The 24,294-nt window shown below is 36.7% G+C and overlaps 1 protein-coding gene across 1 annotated transcript in view; it reads right to left on the bottom strand.

The window, feature by feature from the left end:
- The window catches only part of LOC139724255 (kinesin-like protein KIF1A), a 171,218-nt gene that overhangs the window by 122,128 nt on the left and 24,796 nt on the right, over nt 1–24,294 (bottom strand). Inside the window, exon 3 of the mRNA XM_071635396.1 lies at nt 12,227–12,306. Within this exon, the coding sequence (XP_071491497.1) occupies nt 12,227–12,306 (80 nt within the window). The remainder of the gene's footprint in view (nt 1–12,226; nt 12,307–24,294) is intronic.

Raw genomic sequence — 24,294 nt, 5'->3', positions numbered from 1 at the left:
AAGAGGATTGCATGGCTTTCCCTGTTTAGTGAGCTTGAAGGAATGAGGGATACACTGGGACCCAAATTCTATTAGATATTAGATTTATGAGTTCAGACAGAGAGGGAGGCCTTCAGTTGTTGTTGTTGTTGTTTTATTTGGGGGGCGTCAGAATTGCCATAAACTAACTCTTTTGAGTTACAGTAGGACTGCGATTATCTGGCCACGTCATTATTGGTGGATGATCAATTTGGCCGGATAAGTCAGTTATAGGCTCAAATTCAGCACTTTCTAGCATATCATGCTAGGGGTATACACATGTTATTACCAATTTAATAACAAATTTCAATTATCTGCATGGCATTGTCATGCGGAAATGAAATAAAATATAAGTAAAATATCCCTTTATGTCCCTTCATGCATTGTTTGTTCAATTGATATTGACTGACAATGAGACTGATATTACGACTCGTTGAATACTGCCTCTGCTCTGTACTGTAAACCACTGCTGTGCACTCAGTGCCAGTGACAAGCGTGGTACCAGTCATTGACATATCGTCTCGCGAACTGACTTAAAAGTGGCAGTTCACTGCGATGATTGAAATATGTCCAGTCATGTATTTGCACAATAATGGTTGAATGTGTGTTTGTTTTGAGTAAGATTTGGCACTTGAAATATATGAATACATTAAAAAATATTGTAAAAAGAAAAGATGTCAGCCAGTCGACATCCGGATAACAAAGAATCCGGATAATTGATGGCCGGATAATCAAGGACCTACTGTACATGCATATGAATATCCCTTTCAATGTGTAGTATTTGAAAATTGTTGTTTGAAAATGCCCAATATCTCGACACATTTCTGTGGACAAAAATAGCTCACATCATTTGATATAAAAAGTAAAGTCCATGTTGCTTGCACTCATGATAACTTAAATATTTTCCAAATTACTCTTTACAAGCCTTCTAATGCACCAGCAATATAAAAATTCATAACTTCCTTTACTATCATCACTAAATTTTGTTATGCTATGTATATATTTTGAAAAACCATTAATATTTTGGACTGAGGAAATACAGCAATAAAAAGAAAGGAGGATATTCTGATCATATCAGCTGTCTCTTAATTACCCTCTCTTTGTGGTCAAGGTTTTTCTTTTTGTTGGTAAACGCCAATTTTAAAGATACCTAGCTTAAGAGAGGAAAGCTACAAAGTATTACATTCAAGAACTTGCCACTTGGATTACCAGGAATTCATTGGCATGAAACACAGAGTGCACATTGGCATAGAAACATCCGCATGCCCAAAAATCAATGTTTTCCTTACTTATATTCATTGTTCCTGAACATCGCCTCCATTTATGGGAAATTCAACACATGAAAAATATAAAATGAAAATAACCACTATCTCATTATTAAAACAAAGACAAAACAAATAAGACCCTGGGGATTTTGGCATATCAACTGTCCCATTTTTGCCTCCTTTCTTTCTTCCATTTTTTTTTTTTTTGGATAATCAAAGATATGACCAAAAGGATGCTAAATATTGGTGACTGCATGGTAAAATCTTTCAGTCTACCAGCAATCCATTAGGCGCGCTATCTTTCCATTTTGGCACTGCATGTATCCGGATAGTGAGATATCACGTTACTGCAGGAACAAGAATACCAGCTAATCATCATCATCGAGAAGATGAAGACAAAATTGCCACGGCAACAAGTGCACTCTGTTCCTCATCTCATCATTCATCACTCACTAATCCACGGTGGACCTAAAGTGACCTCATAAAGTGGCCGTGCATTTATTTACAGTATTCCCCCTCTGCGTTGGACGCACGACATGAATTGCGTCAAATGACATCAGACGTACAATATAGTATGTACATCGCTGTCCACTGCTGGTCTGATTAATGGCCTCCATTCTGCCGGAAGAAAACCCCCCTCAGCAGGCCTTCTGGGTCTGACCAGCATCTCGATAGGAGAACAAGGTGATGAGAATCTCTCCCTCCTTCCCCCCATCATTGCTTCAGCTTAACTTCATAAATCTTAGCAATCCCCCCCCCCCCCCCCACCCCCGGCAAATCCCCCTGGCTGCACTGCATGACGCGTTACCGTTGGGAGCTAATCAACGACTTTGATATCAACTTCCCATCAACTGTGCAGAGCTGAGAGTCAACTTGTACTCATGTCCTTTTCTTACATTGATTAAGCTATCAGAGATGAAATTATGCAAATCTCAATATGATAGGCATGTAAAGATGATTTTTTTTTTTAATACAAGATTGCAGTTTTGCTGGCATGTATATTATGGAATGTAATTTACTCATTTATCTTTAAACAGGGCACACTCGTCAAAAACTGTTGTACTTCTAGAGATGTGCCCCCAAGCATTTTCAAATTGTTCAAATGTTACTTGTTCTATCACTATATTCTTATTTGCTGAAAATAAATATCATTGAACCTGAGGTGTAAAATCCATGTCAGGTTCAAAATGCGCTGACATAGGAGTAGTACAAAGTAAATGCAATTTGCATTTTTGGCATATTCATCTAAACAAAATGTCACAAATTTGTGGAAGAGGGTACAGTAGAAATATAACTTTGACATAACACATTGTACGATGTAGTTAATTTTTTAACTTTTCAGACACACAATTCTACAAATGAAATGCAATTATCAATACATCAATTGTAAGTCACTTTGTTGTACAATGATTTTTTTTTCTGTTTCCGAAGTTATTCCAATACATATTAATGTGTCAACTGTAAGTCACTTTTTTCAATGATTTTTACCCACAGTGTTTCATTGTGCATTGGTGCAGTTTTTATTGTGCATTTATTGCTGTTGTTTTATGTGGATTTTGATAAGTATGTCAAGTGGACCCCTTTGAAAATGAGCTATGCTGAAAGGACTACTCATCCTATTGCTGGAAATAAATGAATAAATATCCTCTCCGACAAGGAGAAAGGAATAAATTTGCCCCTGCCTCCCTGTCCCATCCTGTCATGTCATCAGATTCGGATGATGTTACAGGCATAAAGATGTACATCTTGCTGGAGATTGACAGTGATCACATCACCCGCGATGTGATAGAGTGATCACTTTCCACCCACAAATAGAATGCATCCGTCCACACCGATGTCCACTGGGAATGGTCAGCGAAGTATGGGTGGCGTCACAAAAGGCCACAGCGAGCAGCGATATTGCGGAGGATAGGTCAGTGGAAAAGACTGCTGTCTTTGTGACACAAGATGCCCAAGATGATAGAAATATTAACACAGCAGCAGCTTCACACAAGTGAATAAATGAATATATATATATATATATATATATATATATATATATATATATATATATATATGGAGTATACAATTTGTACCGTGTATTTAGATATACATTGTATATTATGTATATGCCCACATGGATACATACAATGCTGTATGTAGAGATTTATGAAGATGTATGTTAACTTGATTTGTTGTGGCAAAGTAGGGCTTTAAATATATCTGTGCACTTCTGTGTGTGCATATGAGTATAATTATGCAGCATTCAACTGTATGTACCGGTATATAGTGACATACTATAAACAGTAACCTGTTTTCTTTATTTCCAGTGATTCATCATTGATAAAGGGAAAAAGTGCACTGTTCTTGCCACATGCACAGCATTCCAAATGCAAGCAGTATTCCACTCATCATATGCCGCTGATGTACTTATTGATTTCAGCTTAGCGCACTCGCCAATAGATGCCCTTTAATTGATGCCATCTCCAGCTCTAGCTAGATCCAGATCAGTGAGTGTGTGGCGGTGTTCATGTGTCTGTGTGTTGGTGCAGGTATACAATGTACACATACAAGCTGTGAGTGGATTGTGTGTGTGTGTGTGTGTGTGTGTGTGTGTGTGTGTGTGAGTGTGTGCCAGCCAGTCCACTGCCGCTGTGCAGCGTGATGTTCACCAGTGAGGTTTTCATATCCTCCTCACTTTGTTCTCCGTGAAAGATCACTGTACAGCGATCTCTACCGGGCTTCGCTGATTAAACCTGGCAACCTGCAACCCTAAGATGAACTATCCATCCTAATGTATTCCTACCCCTCCCCAACCCCCACCCCCCGCTGTGTTGTTGTTTTCTTTTTCTTTATCCCCTGTATTGTCTCAGCCAATTCATTTCTGTCTATTAGGATCCAGGTTTCTCGCATTTGCTCAACGAGCCAGCACTGAGCGGATACTGCATAAGCTCTATACAAAGCCACTCTCTTTGTTAATCAGAGGTAGGTCTCACATAATACAAACTCTCCCCTCCCCTCCCGCAATTGACGCTATGCTTCTGTGTTTTTTCGACGCATTTGCCTGTAGATGTGACCTTTTCAGGCATCCCTGAGTCAGCGCAACGTGATTTAGGCGCGGTTTACGGAAAGATGTCACAACGCAGCACCGCTCGATACATGTATAAATGTGTTTGTGTGCCATGGCATGTACAAACACATCAATAACAAACAAAGGGAGAGAGGGAGAAAGGGGCAACATCGAATGCAAGGGATACTCAACAAGATTGTGTTGGAGGCTAAGAGCGAAATATAACTACAGAGGAGAGGAGATGCCGCGAGGTCTCTCAGAACTTTAATATCAATTTATTCTGTTTGTATCATTCCAATGCTAGTTTTCACATTCGAGTAAAAGGTTGCATGGCTCCTGTAGATGCATCATGTGGTCTCAAGCAGAGCCACGAAATGAATTTAGATCAAAAGTACAGGATGCTGCCGACTGCATCTTTCCACCCAAGCGAATGTCTTAACCCTTTTGCCCAAAAAATCCGATACTGTAAAACCAAAAATTTTTGCATGCATGAAATTTTCCCAAATTTCACAAGCCAAGTATTGCAAAATCAAAAAGCACATGAAAGTTCTCGTCTACACTATATGCATTGCATGTCAGTGGCAAATCGCAAAAATTTTATGCCGCGAAAAAGGCCATCGGCTCCAATTTTGAGAAAATTTCATACCGTGAATATTTCGGGTTTTACAGTAATCCTCATAACCATGATGCATAACCAATCCTGGTTCCTATGACCAGTGGGTTAGCTGTACTGGATGCTGTGCATAATGATCAACTCTGACAGAAAAGGGATAAATGTAAAGAAGGAAAAGTGAATGTACCATAATCTATTAACCCTTTCTGCACCAATGAGTCAAATGTGTACAAATTTCACGCACATACCTTTGGGCAGGGAATAAAATGTGGGACACAAAGGGTTCAAGCTTTTCTCTAATCGCACCGACCTTTGACAAAGCAATGGTGTTTGTACAGGGGACACAACATTTGCTCCTGCGACAGTTGCTCCGGTCTTATTTTCTCCATGGGCTTAAAGGGACTGTACAGTACTGGTTGAGGTAGGGATTCATGTTTTGCACATTCCTAAGTGAGATAATGAAAAGCCTCTTATGAAATATGAAAGAGCATGTAATTTTAAGAAGGATTCAACGTTTATTTGATGAAAATTGGTTTTCAAATGGCTGAGATATCCAAAAAAGTGATAATAATAAAAGGCGACATGCCACAACTTTATTAGGATCTCTTTGTTTCACCTTGTTTTTGGATATCTCAGCCATTTCAAAACCGATTTTCATCGAATAAACTTTTGATACCCCTTAGAACTGCATTTCCCCTTACATCTCATAGAGTGGTTTCTGAATATCTCGCAAAATGTTAAAAGCTAAATCTACACCTCGACCAGAACTGTACACACCCTTTAAGGTTAGGGTTAGGGTTGTGACAGGGTTATAGGTGTGTAGGTACTGTAGATATGAGGATTAGGATTAGATTTAGGGTTATGTCTGTGGGTAGAGTTACTGTTTGGCTTTTATTAGCATGCAGATATTTAATGGGAGCAATTGTTGCAGGAGCAAAAGTCATAGAACCGTTCGTACATGATTTGTGATGAATTACCACTGCATCCTTATGAATGCTTAACTCGCATGGGTGTGTCTTTAGAGTCATACATGCAACGGACTTTGATTCATGCACATGACAGCAATGACCTTAACGTCATTTACAATGAAACTCTTATTTCAATCCATATTCAGTAAATTGACTGGATTTGGTAAAATGAGTCTTCTGATGTCAGAGTGTGCTTTTGTCATGAATGTGCCAATAAATGGCAAAATTAACCTCAGAAATGGACGTAAGAATGATGAAAATACTAATCAAAAAGCCTGTTAAGTGGACAATTCATTCTTGATTGAAGAAAATTACTATGCAATAGCATTCTTTAAAATGTCCAGGATAATATTCTCTAGCATTTCAATTTTAAATAGATATTTCAGTTATATATCTAAGGTATATCGAACTGTATTTTCCACCAACCAAGAGTAAAATTGTGCTGAATTAAGCTAAGAAATTTATTGCGTTGAGTGAAATAAAGATGTTTAAGTCTCCTAACAGGCTGCAAGTGTAAATATTTCTATTCCTCTTATGTCTCATAAAATGATCACTGTACTAAAGGAAAAGAAGTAAATGAAAAAATGAATAGGTCAGTAAAATCTGAGTACATTAAATGACATAAGAATAATCAACTTGTGATTTATTCCGACCTTTGTGTAGAGCTAGTGCGCAGTCGTAATTCTGAAATGTCGATTTTGTGATGTCAATTTCTATTTCAGGAAGCGCTATGCAAAAACAAGAGACCAACTTCAGGCACAAATTTTGATTATGCGCATGTCAATAAGTGACCATCCTACATGTATGACAGACAGAAATATGATGATATAGCATGAGCAGTACACAACAAAATTCCAACTCTAGGAGGGAAAGCTTTTTGGGAGCATGATATCATTCGACCTTATTCCGTCCACTTCTCTCCCTCAGCCGTTCCACAAGTTGAATTATGCCTCTCCTGTGCAGAATAACATGCAAAGCCCTTTTTCCCCCCACGCGCATTCAAATTAATTCACGGCAAACTGACATTCTCCCCCACTCTGGGAAGCACTCCACAAACGTACATGACGTCAAACGTGTTCCCTTTTTTATCCTTCCCTCTCATCATCCTCTCCTCTACCCCCTCATCCCCTCTCCGCCAAGTCTTTTTCGCCCCTCTTCTCTGTCTGCTCCTTCTGGCTCATGACGACAGAAGTTTGATTTTGCGTCGACGACGACAACAACGATCAAAACACATTCCTCTGCGGAAGTTTGGTCAATTCTGGCTGGCATCTGTTGCACGTTTTTGTGAAAATCTACCATATGTTGCCGAATTACGGGAGCCTGCATCTATGCCACACATCAGTCTTTCCATGGTAGCCACATCATGGTGTTTGAGATGCATTTAATGGGTCATTAATTTTATTTATATTTCATTACTCAACTTCTCACAATTTGTAGACTCTACATATCTACAAATTCACATTTACATATTAAATCTATATAAAGCACATCTTCAGAATTCAGATGTTTTACAAAAAAGCATGCTGAATATCTTGATGGTAATCACTGATTGCGACCAGGGAGAGCTATTAACCTCCTCATGCTTAAACAGTACCTCAAAAGTCACAAAGTCAATATTCGCGCAGTCGCAAAAAGGATCTTTCATATTGCATAGAGTTTGTGACTTGACATTCTGTTTTCAACTGCACACATCCAAAGTTGGTGATTCACTTTCAAAGATAACAGTTAAATGATACTCGGATATGGTAGAAGATTGAAACTACACTTAATCCGTTCCATACAGGAACCTGGTGGCTTGTGTATTAAGTCTATGGATATTTCAGAATGCAGTATGGAACATGTTAATTTCATGAACTGTGAGATGAATGCAGTTTCTGTATCAAAAGTCAAAATATTCCACCTGTGGTCAAACATGTTTAGAAATTTGTTTTTTGGGTCAGTGACAGCATGAAAGCATACTGTGTTTGACCTAAAACTTTTTGAGAGTATATAAATGCATCGTTGCATTGAAAAATATTCAAGGGGAAACATCATGTAACATGTTGTACACATCATAAGTGCACTCCTTTACAGATATTTTGCAGACCCGTCCTTTAGCATGCGATTGGCCGCAACGTATTGCAGTGCGGCCTACCCCCAGACAGGTATCTCAAAATATCACCGAAAGTGGATGTTCCGCCACTTTCGACTCTAAACCGCACCTCAAAGAGAGACGCTGAAATTGATTACTTTCTCGCATGAGGGTGTCAAAAGCCAGCTTGTCAGAGGGCCAACTGAAATTGATTTCAGACGGCGGAAACTTGCCGGTAAGAAAAAAAAAAAAGACATCTAATTAAATTCTTTGCGATGTGGTTTGGCTCAACTCTTCGTCTTTCCAAATGTACTACCAGCCAGAAGTCACATGATCCTTTCATCACATCAAAATTGAAAGAATTAACCCTTTGAGGGCAAGCTGATTATACTCTAACACTCATTTCCCACAGACACCTGCCCAAGTATATCTTGGATTAGTGTTCAATGGGCTAAAAACAAAAGCATCCCCCCACACAAGCACATAGCCTACCCCCACCTCCCCCCCCCCCAAAAAAAAAAAAAAAAAAAATCAAAAGTTTCTTTTTATTTTCTCACCAGTGTCATAGAATAGAAAATCTGTCTAGAGGCTAAATGTGAAAAAAGAAATGTCGAGATAAATACCATTAAAATCCAAGTTCAATTTGGATATCACCTTCTTTATATTCTATATGAACCTACACACATTTTACCCACAACCCACCTAATACTACAAGTTTGTACTAGCATGATGGTACAAATTGTGGTTGTTTAGTTGGCATGCTTCCTAACCCGTTGAGGACAAGTTCCGAGTATATTTGGGCAAGTGTCTATGGGAAATGCGTGTTGTAGCAAAATCAAACCATACTCGACGGGTAAAGACAAGATTTGAAGCTTTACAATTTGATTATATGACTATAATACATCATATCATTCCAGCTTGTAAAAATCAAATCTTACACTCATATCACTGCTAAAATCCAACAGTGTTATCTTCTGGCATGAAAAAAAATTTATCCCTTGACACACAAACATTTAAAAAAAAATCTGGAAGTGAAATTGTAAAGAAATGTTTCTTGAATAAAAATCTATGGGTCATTACATTTTCCCTTGACTGCATCAGGATGGGACTATAAAGAGCTGCTTTAATCAAGCGAGAAATTCATAATGATTTTTCAGCAAAACTGGTGGCAATTCAATCAGACTTGCACGCAGAGGAAATAATTTCAGGATAAGATGTTTTTCTGGAATGAGTTTGTAAAATGTCAGGGGAGTATCGTGCCTTGAAAAGAACTCTTTTCAAAGATAAAAATCACTTTCTAGAAACAGAGTAAGTCAGGCAATGGAGTAGAAGGTCAAGATCAATTTAATCTTCTTTCACTTGAGTGTTCTTTTTACTCCATTAGAAATTGCAAATGCCAAGGATGCGATCACACGCATTCACTGCACGGGAAATTCAACAGCTGATATATGCTATAATTTTTTGCTGCTTTTACTTCGTCATGAAAACATCATGAGCTGATGTACTTATTGAAGATGACATCATCATTATAATTATCATCGTCATCATCTGTAAGATAGAGCTCATTTGATAAGGTATATGTCCAATTTAAAACATGTCTTCAAAGAAGGCAGTCTGACTGAAATTCTTTAGCCCACTGTTTAAACAGAACAAAGTACACTAATGGTGAACACTATTGCAGAATTACAGTTTGTCTGGGGTTCAAAGGATTACCTCAGAAGAACAATTATAACATTTATTGCAATTAACCTTAATCAGCTCTTTGCTGTACGTAGGGGGGAGGGGATGTCTTCCACGCTGTTATTAGAAGAATTTTTGAGTAGTATGCTCTAATTTTTTCAATCTGTCACTATTAGTATATTTCTGGGAATGGCCTTTTTAGATTTAAAATGCATACATGTCATGTCAGCTGAATTTGCATATATATTCATTTTACTCTTTATTTATATATTTCAAAGTGTCACTTATGTATGCATGTACAGTGAGTATGATTTAAGTAGAGAGAATTCTTTTTTTTCAAAGACTTTGAATAAGCATCTTTTTCATGTTTGCAATTTTTGTTTCAACTCAATGATGTCCATAATACATTCGCATTTAATAACTATCCTCTTTGTGAATTTCCATATTCCTGGAGAGCTAAACTTACATGAGGGAATAAGCATTATGGCCACTGGCTTTGAATTATTCACAAACGGCAGCTCAAAATACCTTGCCCTTTGCAGAATCATGTCATGAAAATTTAAGCTCAAAAGACACTAGATGTTCCTCCATTACTGCGGGGTAAGCATTATTCAAACAGTGCCACTATAGATCAGTCTGCTAACATTTTAAAATTCCACATGTACATTTGTATGTATGTTCATTGTAACATGGGTTGTTCGTGACATGTTAACCCGTTGAGGACTAGCTGATTTTGCTATACAGTTGAACCTCTCGTATCCGGACAAGTCGGGACCGGGGCTCATCCGGATAAGGGATTTGGCCGGATATGGGAGACTCAATACTTTATACATACATATACATACACATGTACTGATGTAGCCCATTGTAGTACCACATGTAGTAATGTGTACACTGCAACCTTTTCATTGTTACACTCAGTAACAGAACCCAAAATAGAGGTTCGTGTTTGCAAGAATTTAGAAGGAAATTTGATGTAATGTATGTTAATCATGTTGGAAGTAATATGTAATTCATGTGTGTTTGTATAGGAGTTCTCAAGGAGTTGGGAATCCCCCTTTCCTCCCATAATTATTTTTAAAAAATCATGGCGAGATTGTGTCTGTATAATAGACAGATCCGGATAAAGGGAGGCCGGATAAGAGAGGTTCAACTGTATTACACGTTTCCCATAGACACCTGTCCGAATGTTCTTGTGACTAGTCTTTCATGGGTTAAGAGGAAAACTTACCAGAGGCTTGCCCTATGTGGCAACGTAATGTATGCAAACCAAGTTAAAGAGATCTTTTGGTAGGAATATACATTGTAGGTTGAATCAAATGGTTTGGTACTAGGTTTTTAAAAAAGAATATCAAGAAATGAATACATCTGAATGCTCTGGTAAACTTGTCTATCTCTTGGAATCTCTCATGGGGAAGGGGGCAGGTGAGGGAATATGTGTGCATTGGCCTACCTAACGATTCCTTGAAAATTGAATCCTTGCTTACAGAAACACAATGTCCTTTATAAAGCTTTTCTTTAAATAGAGGATTAGAAGCAACAATCTCTCATCGGTAACAGGTTAAACAAGCCAAAAAAAAAATGATTCATTAATTGATTAATTAATTAATCACTTACGATGAAGTCAATTTATAGAACTGAAAGAATGACCACTTCTCCCAACCTTCAAAAAGCGGGCAAATACTGTTAAAAGTTCAATATATGCCATTAGTGAAGTTACACCAGAAACAATCTAGAAAGTGATATTCATATGTACATTCATATCTACTGGAGAAAGCAGCAGCATCTCTTCTTTGAAGGACCAGAAATTTGAAGAAAAAAAAAGAGAGAGAAAAACCTAGGCGCCAAAATCATGAATGTACTCCAATTCATGTGGTCTGTTGATGACATTGCTATTTCATGAAAGAAAATGGTAAAACAGCATTCTATTCACAACTTTTTTGTATTTTACATGATATGTATGTCACCACTATCTGCAACCAGACAGAGAGAAACAAAGAGCATGTGAATGCCAATGAAATCTATTTCAAAGTATTCTTCTATAAAAAATTTGTTTGAGTCATATATACATGCAAATATAATTTGGTTGCATTTTGAAAAAAATGCATAACGGAGTAGATCATCAAACTGGAAAAAGTCTCCTAGACACATCACAAAAGAAAAGAGTGAAATGCTGTATTTCTATATCGTGATATTGCTGAAATAAAAGAGAAAGATATTCAATGCTCATGTTGAAAGAGATTTCCATGAGTTCTTGTGTTTGAAACCATGTTATTTGATATACAATATTCAGCCTGAGGCTTTTGCCAATTTGTGAATGTCAGCCATGAAAACTACTGAAATGTATGATGCAAATAAAGTGCATGAAATCTGTGGGCAACTGTTTCATTTTTGTGACTGATTCAATATTGAATGGAACTGTACAAAAGGAGAAAAAAAAATCCCAGTATATATTTCTGACTGAGTATTTCGTCAGCAGCCCATAAGAAAGCCAAAACGCAGTGAGATTAAAAATCCAATAAATACAAACAAATTTTCTTCGAAATTGAATTGTATGCTCACCGTTGTGTGTGACCAGTAGGAGTAGTCGAAATTAAAGCTCTTTGGTTGTTCCTTTCCCTGGGCCTTCGGATTGGTTATTGCTGCGCAAGAAAAAGAATTCAGGGGGGAAATATGAAAGAAAGAGAGAGACATATTGAGTTTTGTGGCTACTTGGAGACACATACACAGTAAAGACACACAATGTATACTGTATGGAAATATTGAGCAATATTGCATGTCAAGTTACAAGAAGTAGCCAAGTCCAGAAATATACGTTATCTTTGCACCAAACAAAATTGATCATGAAGTTTAGTTTGATTTATATACAGTTGCAATCACATGCATTGTTCCATGCTGCCATACTAGCTTATAGCATATAGTATACACACACTGCATTTATATCGTATGCAAAATGCATGAACAAACAAGAAAATTATAGGCACATACACCACACAGAAGACATACAGTACTCTAATGGTACATACATGTAAACAGAAACACAGCCACCATGACACACGCACACACACACACACACAGTCTTTACTTGCGAAATGACATTTCATGAGTCAATAATTAACCGTACCAATTAGAGTCCACAAATGACACAAGGGTAATTGCCTACATTTGTGCCATTGATCTCATGATAGAGAGAAAGAAATAGAGACCCTATTACTAATGTCTATACCTTATAGATTCAAGTTATATGTTTGGACATATTTTTTTCATGAATTCAACAAATTTAACTAATTGCCAAATACAAGTACCATGTGATATTCAGAAAAATGTTTTTAAACAATTGTAGAGTTCAAAAGTCATCATCACTTTCTATATCTCCTAAATGTCTCACTTAAATCAGTCTCTGAATGTCAAATATGCCCCAATTGCCCTTTTGATTTTCACAGGATTTATTTTGATAGACTTACAGTTTCACTGATATCAAAAGGTAAGGCTGAAGATGATCTACATGATTTACAAGCAGTCACACAAAGCTTCAGATGTGAACATATTTTATGCTCTTTTCATTGCACCAAAGCTTGAATCTGCTATCCCTGTTCACATCTTTCTCTTTCTCTGCTTTTAATATCTTATAGTCTCTCATGACTCCATCTGCCTCAATGTAATTCATCAAATCCCAGAAAAACTTTGTGGCAGAAATCATCATCTTGTCATAACTGAATTGGTTCTTTTGCATATAGATATCTAATGTAACAGCATGTCTTACAATTGTACATTGGAGAAATGTTAGATAGAACTGGTTAAATTCATGAAATCTCCACAAAAGCAGAAGGAAATTTAAAAGAATTTGCCATTAAGAGAGGAGCACGGGAACACTTGCATTTTTTTTTTTTTTGGGGGGGTGCAGGATTTTCTTAAGAGGAGTGTTCATGAATCATTGCTGGTACCCCACGTTCCCCATAGTGAATGAGGTTAACGACTCCAATGACCGCCTTTCTGAGAATTCTGACTACTCGTGAATCATTCCTAATACCTGGTGCTCATCGATCATGGATTTCTTAATTTCCACCTCGAGCTTCCTTCGCTCAGTTGGTGACAGCTTACAGGTGGAAACTCCTCCCCTACTCGATCCAGCAAAGGATTCTTTGGATTTATAACGGACAGCCATTAGCTCACAGAATCTTAACTCGCTGTTTAGGTATCAGGACCCACACCCGTCATCAGACAATTTTGTGTAGACCTTGCAAGGGGACTTTAAGTAACACCTAATGCCAAGTACTATCTTCTTATGGTATCTAATACAAATCTGTGCTACTCCGTCTCTGAATTATACTTCTATTACAATGTACATATCATTTCAATTTCCTTGCCCGAATGACAAATGAACATTTCTTGATTAAACTGAAGTAAATAGGTATGATTTCCATCATTTCTAATCTCATTTTTTAGTCAAAAAATTTTTGACCTGGCGTTGCAGAGCATGTGATTCGAAGTTGGTAATCTGAGAGTAAATACTACATAAAGATGGATAATATCTATTGTCCTCAAATCTCAGACATCTCAGTTTTAAAATGTGCACATATCATATGCCTTTCTGCGCAGTGCATATTGAATGTAGAGTAACATGAGACGGCAACGTGCATTAGCTCACTTCAGTGGTTGAGAATCCCATTATAATATGCGGGATTTCTTCTTTGCGGCACAAATGCTATAGAGGCCAGGATGAGATGCAGTGCAAACACAATCTGTATACAGCAAGGAGACGGATCTCTGTACGAAATGAGAAATTTGAGCCACGCGACCAAACGCTGGCACATCCCTTGCGCACTAAGTACCTTTCTTCAATCTGGTGACATAACCTTCTTTACTACCATATTCCCTCCCTCCCCCCTCCCCATTTCCCTTCTTGGCTGGTTCATCTAAAAGTCATCCTCATCCTAAAAATGCTAGACAACTGACAGAAATCTTTGATCATCTTCATGAAATAAAGTCATCCATTTTTATCCAGTCTCACTTTTATAACTGGGGAGATTTCTAATACTATTAAAAAGTGACATTATCCCACAGTATCCTTTCTTTCTGCTCGATCGACGTAACTGCAGTGTACCAACCCCTACCAATCCCCTCTCTCTAATACGCAATATTACTTTCTGTATTTTGAAGAGACAGTATTCAATTATTCTTGACTTCAACAACCATCGCGGCACACACACAAACACACGTGTACACAAACACACACACACACTGCACCAATCCCTCAATTATACAAACACCTGTACATCATTTACATATTACTGTATGTGACCCTGCATCACAAAACGAACAAAAAGTCGCCAGATATGGATTTTTAGTTGAGGGCAGATCCTTAAAGAGCAGACTCTATAAGCTTTAAAATGATGTATAACTCAATACAAATCTAAATACTAGAAAGAAAGCACACGCTCTGGAAAAGTGTGAACTGAGAAAAGAGACTCTGAATTACAGGGTCTATTCTAGCGCTTCATCTATACCAAGCCATGCGAGCTGTGCAATGAAAGGGACAAAACACAAGAAGTAAACAACCAGAGCAACAACAATGAAGGGATCACCAAATTAAGCTGATATTGAGAATGTTCTATTACACATATTCTGTCCATGATTAATGCTAACTTTTAAAGCAACAGAGCTATCGTTTCAAAAGTTATCAGACTTAGAAGTGAAGAGTGTGTAAAGGAGTTCAAGGAATGAAAAGGGGACTCTAAGACATACCTGATCATTCTATTCTCCAGCCAAAATGGGTTGCAGAAAAACTGCTGAAAACACACTTTCCCATTCATGTTATGATCCCAAACTTAAGAATAATGTAGAAGAAGGATAGCTCTTTCAGAAAATATGAAAAACTCAAGATTGACTTGGGTGAACCATTTCACCTTTTTTGAGTCCCCACATAAAATCAAGGAGTGCGACTTTTTGTTTGTTTTGTGATGCACGGTCATGATACTTTTACGATACATACACTGTATGAACTATACCTACAGATCTACACACATTGCATCAACTAAGACATACATGTATCATGTACATGTACAGGGGATATCACTGCCCCCCTTTAAGTTCCCCCTTAACATCCCTCCAGTTTTCTCCCCATCCCCCCCCCCCTTCCACCCACTCATACAAAATTTCCCCTCTCTCTTGCTGTATCCCAATCTCCCTACCCTAAGAACATTGTCTCAGGCGCTTGGGCACGATCCTAATTATCACCACATCTCCATAATGCAGCACTGGCGTGTAAACAAACCACTCCACGCCAGACTCGGTGCAGTCCCTGTCAAAAAATCATTACTCACCCGCTATGACGTGTGAAGATAGGGAGATTGGACAAAGAAATTAATGGTTGCTAATGAACACTTTTGGAAATGGCGACGGCCATGCGTCTAAAAGATCTCATCATCAACAATTCTCTATCTTAGAAATGGCAAATAAGTTGGTTGCCATGCATAAGTATCAAATTGTTACTTTATTGGCCCTGAACGCTCCATTGGCTCACAGCCCCCCCCCCCCCCCCCCCCCCCCCCGTGCCATACGTTACAAAATGCTCCATAGCCCTGCAATACATAGGCCCTATACTTAACAAAGCAAATCATGCAAAAAGTGAAACTCACACATTAACTAGATCTGTCATCTCTATGACATGATACATAGATGACATATGTAAGTTTGAAGTTGATAGTCGGAGGACTTTTTGAGTAAACCTCTGCACAACATTTGGGGAGAAATATATAGAAGAAATCATACAGATACGATAGGTGATCTGAGAGGATACTCCGATCACCTAATGAGAGTTCATGTACACACACTGCAACACTACCGGTATTTGAAACACTGATTGCTGTGACAATTCCACAATTTCTGGAAAAGATAATCATCCATCCGTATGCAATACCTGCTAGTAAAAGGCAGTATCTTTGTGCAGCACAGTTATCATTGCACAGAGTGAAGACTACATTGTACACTAACTTCATATCATCTACAGATGAATGGTAGTCTCAATTTTATGGGGAAAATCAAACAAATTAGTGATGCTACAATGTAGCTGCTTGTAGTTATACCTTGAGTAAATATGCTGTGTTGTGTTAACCCATCAAACGAGAGAGGCAGGTACTAAAACAAGTTAGTTTTCTTATTTTGTTACAATAACTGTGTTTTCTTAAGTTTGGTTTAGGTTTATCATCATTATTATTCTCGTTCTTTCAGCAATTTGTGTTCCTGGTTGTTTAGTTTTTGTTTTTGTTGCATCAAGTTAAACAAGGAGTCCAATCCAGGGAATAATTTTCCTGGCATCACATCGCAATCTGCCGGAATTCTTTCAATTAAACGCATAACGTGGGAACACATATTTTGGTTGACCAGATGAAAGCTCCCGTCAATTTTTTTTTTTAAATCTCTTTAAAATGGTCATTAATATATCTGACTATCCTACATCCTAATTGGTTTCTGATTCACACCGCCTCAACAGATGTGGTATAATGTTTGCCCTTCATTAAAAACCCTATTACTTTTCTCTCTCACCAACTCTCTACCAGTTGTATAAGTACATCCCCTTGTCTCTAGTTTTTATTTCAATTAGATCAGCTCCATTTTGTCACTTGACTTTTACTAATCTAATTCAACATCATTTCCACATCAGAGCCATTGAGATGTAAGCACGTTCTGTGCCAAATATATAAACAATCAGTTCCGAAACAAATCAGTCTGTCCTTGATAAAGCGAGTGAGCTTAATGTGAGGATTAACATTTGTAACTGCATTTCCCTACAAAGAAAATGACCTGATGATTTTAGCAAATTTCATGGATTCAGAATTCCGGCTCGGATTACAAACACTTGATGGTTTGCAGCTTTTAATATTAGATTTCAAAACTTCAAACATTTTGAATGTCACTTATATTTTATGTAGTAATGTTGATATGGTTACAGGGGCTTTTTATAGTCATTTACTGTTGGTTTTTTTTTACAATGCATTAATGATCTTCTGTAAGAAGCCAATATCACCAAACAACCCTTAAGAAATGTACTGCCCTCTTGCTTGACAGATCAATATTTAGACATTTAACTTTCTGCATTTTTGTCCCTTAAAGTGTTCCTATTACACTTATCTGTGCATTGCTCACACAGAGAAATAAACAATCGCAAACATGAAACGGGAAGAAAATGCATCTGTTGTAGAATTCCTGTCTCCTCTTCAAATCGTTCTGAAATGAATACAGATCACTTTATCGCAACAAGAGATCTGTCTATCAAACTAGATAGAAATATAAAAATGAGATGTTTTAAAAGAGATGGCATTCACATTACATGTGTGCCTACTGCATATGTTGCCATGTATCTTTCGCTCACAGCAGCAAGGTTCATTAAATATACATCGTCATTGATTAAGAGGCTTTCACTGAGGCAGTCTAGCGCAGATCAGATAGAGCTGCACGAAAGCTCTACCAAAGCAGATCACATTTAATACACATGCCAGTTTGCATTCACCACTTAAAAGGATTAAAGATTGAAGGAAACGTATGCCCCATAGAAAGCTGAGTTGTGAATGATCATGGTCAGTTTTATTTTGAGTTGATTTGGAATGCGTATACAGTGTATAGTATCCATTCTAACAATGTGTTTGAAATAAAGTCAATAATATGCCAACATCATGATGTGCTCAGCTATGTTTGCAGTACTGTATGATCTCTTGTAACAGAAAATTCAAGTATCAAAGAAAAGGATTAAAAGGGATCACATGTATTGAACTCTGGCATCAGGCATGGAGGACTTCAAAAGTTTACATCCAAGATATCTTATACAATGCACATTGCTAAAAATATACATCACTTCTACACCCACAATTGAATTGCAGCAAGAACCAAACCGATCAGGGCAATTCCATAAATTCGGACGTACATTTTGAACACATTATTTAGCTGCCCAAGATACAAAGATTGAAAATATGAAACTTTTTTCTGGCCATGATATGACAAGTGGTCAGTACAAAACAATTAACTATGAAAAAATTATGCCAAGACCTCAGTGACCTTGGAATGATTAAAAGATAGCATGTGTTCGGACGTACACAGAAAAAGTGAATTTTCTGACTTCGTAAGTTCAGTAGCAAAGTTCTGTGAAGTATGCAATATTTTTCTAAAAATTCACATTATATCAGTTAAAGTAGATGTGAAATGATGTAGAAACATAAAAAGAATGAGCAATTTAGACAATTAACATGGAAATTTTTATGTTTGTTTTTTGTTTCGGACGTACAGTTTCGGACGTACACGACCGCCGTTTCGGACGTACACTATGTACGCCCTCAACAACACTTATAATAAAGGCAAAAAGACATTTGTTACATAACTATTATTCATCCTAGGCCCTTCTCAGATGATAGCACTTGTCTATCATGTCAGCATTACCAGTGTAAATGAATAAAAGAGATTCAGAACATGAAAACTACTGTGTACATAGGGTTTGTGCATTATCAGCTGCCTTAATACATGTAACAATATTCAGGCATGATAAGTATATGTACGTACATGTACTTATATTACAGAACCAAAATTCTAATAACAAACTTTGTGATTATAACACAAAATACAGCCTAAAAACTAACTGGCCAGAACAACAGAAACACATGTGTTGCAAACTGTAGGTAACCAATTACTATTTTGATTTATAGAAACATTATATTTCTGTTTATTTTTTTTTCACAATGAATGTGATCAAGGTACAAAATAATGTATGGTCAACGAAGTACTGTACAAGATGCATGTATTTACAAACAGAAAGAAAAATAAAATTTGTGGAAAATAGAAAGATTTACATTAGTAGCCAATAACTGTATACTGACTAGATATTTGTTACATGTATACCATGGTGGCAAAACAATACATTTTTTTTTTTTTTACAGACAACAGTAGAGTAATCCTGACACAATGGATATTGTTCATGGGCAAGTCAAAGCTATTTTATTTTGCCATCTTATGGGAAAGAAGAGTAAAAAATAGCCCTGTTTTGCCAATATTAGAATTAAACCCTAGTCTATATTAAAGCATATTGCAGTACTTAGTAAACAAGGACCTTAACAATTATGGAAAAAAATAATCAAAAGAAACCATTTGCTGATTACTTTATGTTGATTCAACAGTAAGTACATGAATTGGACCAGAAAATTTTACATGAAATTTTACTCTGTTCTCAAAATTCTCTGAACTTTCAATGAAAAGAGCAAAGCAAAATGTGCATGGTCACATTCAATTTATGAGTGATTTATATATTAAACACAACATTCAGTGTAATTTAAACATTATGGGTTCCTTTTTTGTGAGGTCAAGCTCACAGAAACATGCATGGTAATGTATGAAGAAAGTAACATATCACTGGACAGTTTTGCATTATGCTTGGAATATTCTGGTAATCATAGGCCTTTTGATGTTCTTGTTTTTTTAGATATAAGATTTTTAATAGTGAAATGTTATTGAGTGCCTGCTAACCATTGGGCTCTATGCAGTGTATTTTTGTTGCATAATTTATTATATGAAAAAATCTTATTCACTCTGAAATATTTATCATTATTATTATAAATCACTAACACTATCATGACCATTTTTATGGCATGACCAGCTCCCGTACTCCTTCGGCAGCAACATTAGTCTGTAATTTTCAAATGAATGATTATTAACAGTGCATGAAGATAAATCACAAATTAGACAGGGCTGCACAGTTTAATACCCATTTTTTCTACTGGTCAGACTGGTCTGTCAGACCAGTAGGTGCCCAGTTTTTCCATCCTTTACTAGTCCATTCTTTCAAAAAAAATTACTGGTCCGACAGTAATTTTTACTTGTGCTGGACCATCGGACCAGTGCCAGTGTGCAGCATTGAATTAAATCATTAAATTGAAAAGATATGATATGACATAGATACTATAGTAGACCATGAAACCGATTTTGAAAGAAGATAAATACATCATAGCTTTGTCAAGAAAATTGACAATTAAGGTTTAGGAACTAACCAAAGTGAATTGAACATTGTATGTTTTTGAGGTCTTAGGTCATAACAATGTCTATTGTTGCCTAAATTGCAGGTTGTGTGTCCATATATCTGTAATAAAAAAGCATGAAGATGCAGATGATACCTTCAAGTCACAGGATTAGGATTGTAAACACCAGCCGACAAAAATGGTAGTAAACAGTACATTGTAGTATTGCAATGTGAACGCAAGGTGATAAGAAGCTGAAATACTCAGTCTTGGCCAAAATAGGAGGGTATTTCATACAACAAGCCACCTTCTCAGCTCTATGCAAGTTAAAGCAAGTAATCAATATCTGTCTTTGTAAAGACACATTGTCTAAAGAATGTCCCAGAATGTTGCTATGACCATTCCCTACTGCTGGTGGTTTTCATACATTCCACAGTATTAACTTCAGACCGCTCTTTCTGTTCAGCCTAACTTGTTTGTGTACACACATACATGGACAGAATTTGTTATTTAATGAATAATTAAAATTTTATTGAATATTATAAACCTATGTATACAAGAGGATTAGACACAGAAATGTATTCCTTAAACATGTAAGCTCAATGGGATTGTTTTCAATGGCTTCCAGAGCACAGTAAGAAGTCAACATGAAAAGTGTTTCGGACGTACATAAAAGTTGTTTCGGACGTACATAAAAATGTGTACGTCCGAACACATATTTTTTCATTAATTAGAGATAATTACAAAATTCTACAGTTACACATTTGAAAAGCAACAAAAACTTGCTTTGCATTGAGATTTTGCAGTTTGTTGGCATTCAAGTTTTTATGTAGGATTAAAAAAAGGTGTTTTTTTGTTTCGGACGTACATTGAAATAATGCATAAAATAAAAGTGAAGAAAACAACATAAATTGTCACTTTCACATTCTCTACCCTATGGATATGGAAAAAGTGATTCATTACCTTCATATTTAATGATGTAGAGAGTTGAAAAGTTTCCTTTTCCTTCACAAAAAATATCAAATGAAATAGTGGATTATAAAAGTGGTTCCAGAGCAGTTGTTAAATGGCTTCATTGAAATCACTCCTGTGACCTTGACCTTGGTTAAGTATATTTCTAATTTACATTTTTGAACAGTTTGAACAATTCCCATCAAAATGATATATAATTTGTGCTGATAATTTCATTTTGAAAAATTGACCCTCTGGTTGACAAATTTATGGAATTGCCCATCATCAAAATGGTGATTATTAGTTCATTTCTTTTATAATTGTCATTACCATTATCATCATTATCACTGCATAAAAATCATGACAATGACAGTTGGATGCTACATTGTACTAATAATGATAACAATTGTAATACATACAAATGTACGCCATTAGTACAATTGTACTATAATGATAACAATTGTAATACATACGCCATTAGTACAATTGTACTAACAGTGATAATGATAGAATCCTGTTTATCCAGGGTCATGTTATTCATGTTAGCACTAGTCCTTGGAGGGCCTTGCAGTCATTAATAATCAAGCCTTGATCGGAATATTATGCTCACACCTGGGTCACGGGGGATGTTGTGAGCAAAACACCTTGCCCAAGGCTATAGGCACTATGTACATGCACAAATGAATACCTACAACGTATGACCTTTTAAGCCTAACACCTGCAAAGAAAATGGACCAGAATGAGTGTCACCATTTTGATGGATCAGAAAGACTAATATAAATTGGGGGAAATTCATTCCCCCCCCCCCCCCAAAGAAAAAAAAAACAATAATAAAGCTTTTTAACCAGCCTGGAAAAAACAGTGTAGTAACTGGTAAATATGAGTGAATTGCTCTTAAAATACAACCTACTGTATGTATTCAGATGCTAGACATACTTTCTTTCAAATTTAAACACGGACCAATATTTTAGGAAACACTCAGTGTAGTGGCAAAGCCAGAGTCTTCCTTTTTAAGGATCTTTGAGCAGCATATGAGCTTAAAAAATCCTCCTTGAACATTTCAGAATTGAAGTGAAACAAGTTGATTCAATTAGACATGAAAAGCAAAAGACATTAGATACTTGTCTTTAATTTCCTTTTGAATTTCTTGACTTTCTAATTGTTACTATGTGTCTCTGGTATATCATTTACTGATGTGAGACATGCAGTTCATAGTGCATTCACCCTAATACAAATTGTACATAAAGACACCCATGTGCACCTAAACTGATTTGATAACAGTGTAATAGACAACAGAAGCAATTGTATTTGCTAAATGTCCATGATTTCTGCGGTCACCACAAATGTACCTACTGCTTTCTAGCTCAGTCATTCTTTTCTCTCATTTTTTTGTTTTTTTGTTTTGTTTTTTCCACCCTGACTCCAGGGTTGGCACATCAGACTCAGGGAGATTTCTGAAAACTCTGCAGGAGATAGAGATACTTTGTTTGTTCCACACATTTCAATGGGCAAAACTAATTTCAAAACCAGTATTCCTCTATCCAGGGCGACTCCTGCAGAATCACGTACACAGACTTGGCACGTCTGTGAAGCCCTTATTGATTCCTATTAATGTCACTCAGTATATTGTATCCCTGCTATAAACTGAAAATGCCTGGTTGTCCTATCATATTGCAACTTCAGCCTCACTACAAAAGAGCTGTTGACATCATGGCAAGCTTACACCTGTAGGATGAAATAAACGACACACACACAAACTAGGAAAAAAAAAGTTTGAACACAGTTCTCTCTGAATCAAGGTACATTTTGAAACGATAGTCGCAGAGAAATTAAGTCAAATCTAGTACAGGGTCATGCATAGAGCTCCGGAGAGGTTACAGTACTTCATTTGCAGCAAAATGAACACTTATGACCATGTCCTGAAAGTGGTGACAACAATAACTTTTGCAACACGATCAAAAAACAACAACAACAATAACTCCTTTGTGTGAATGGACCTTCTTAGTTAACTTCTCAAAGATTGTTTTCAAGTTGTTTTGTACAGCCCTACTGTCATGAAGTGCACCATACAAGTTGTACATGTACACTCTTTATTTCCAACCACACCACAGCTGTGAACCAAAATGAAAAATACAGTACATTAAAGGACAAGTTCACCTTCATAAACATAAGGATTGAGAAAATGCAACAATGTTAGTAGAACACATCAGTGAAAGTTTGAGGAAAATTGGACAATCGATGCAAAAGTTATGAATTTTTAAAATTTTTGTGTTGGAACCGCTGGATGAGGAGACTACTACAGCTTGTGAGTCATATGTGTACAACAGTATAAAGAAAATATAAAAAAAATTCAACATATTTTAACTTTTTTTCATATAATGAAAGAGCACTTGACTTGGCTCTTTCTAAAGGCAGGGGGAATAATATTACCCATAACATTTGTCGGTAACGAGTCAGGGGAATGTGAACTTTTTTCATAAGATGAAATTTTGTGAAATTCTCTTTATACTTTCCTATATTGTTGTACACATGTGACATCTAAGTTATTCACACACTGCAGTAGTCTTCTCATCCAGCGGTTACTGCACAAAAACTTCAAAAATTCATAACTTTCGAACGGATTGTCCGATTTTCCTCAAACTTTCAATGATGTGTTCTACTAATATTGCTACATTCTGTCAATCC

The sequence above is a fragment of the Diadema antillarum genome, unplaced genomic scaffold, assembly GCF_040938485.1.
Source record: "Diadema antillarum isolate AM-2024a unplaced genomic scaffold, OU_Dant_1.0 scf00000210, whole genome shotgun sequence".
In the NCBI taxonomy this organism is placed as follows: domain Eukaryota; kingdom Metazoa; phylum Echinodermata; class Echinoidea; order Diadematoida; family Diadematidae; genus Diadema; species Diadema antillarum.
Note: the sequence above shows the minus strand (reverse complement) of the source record. Positions and strands in the feature narration are given on the sequence as shown.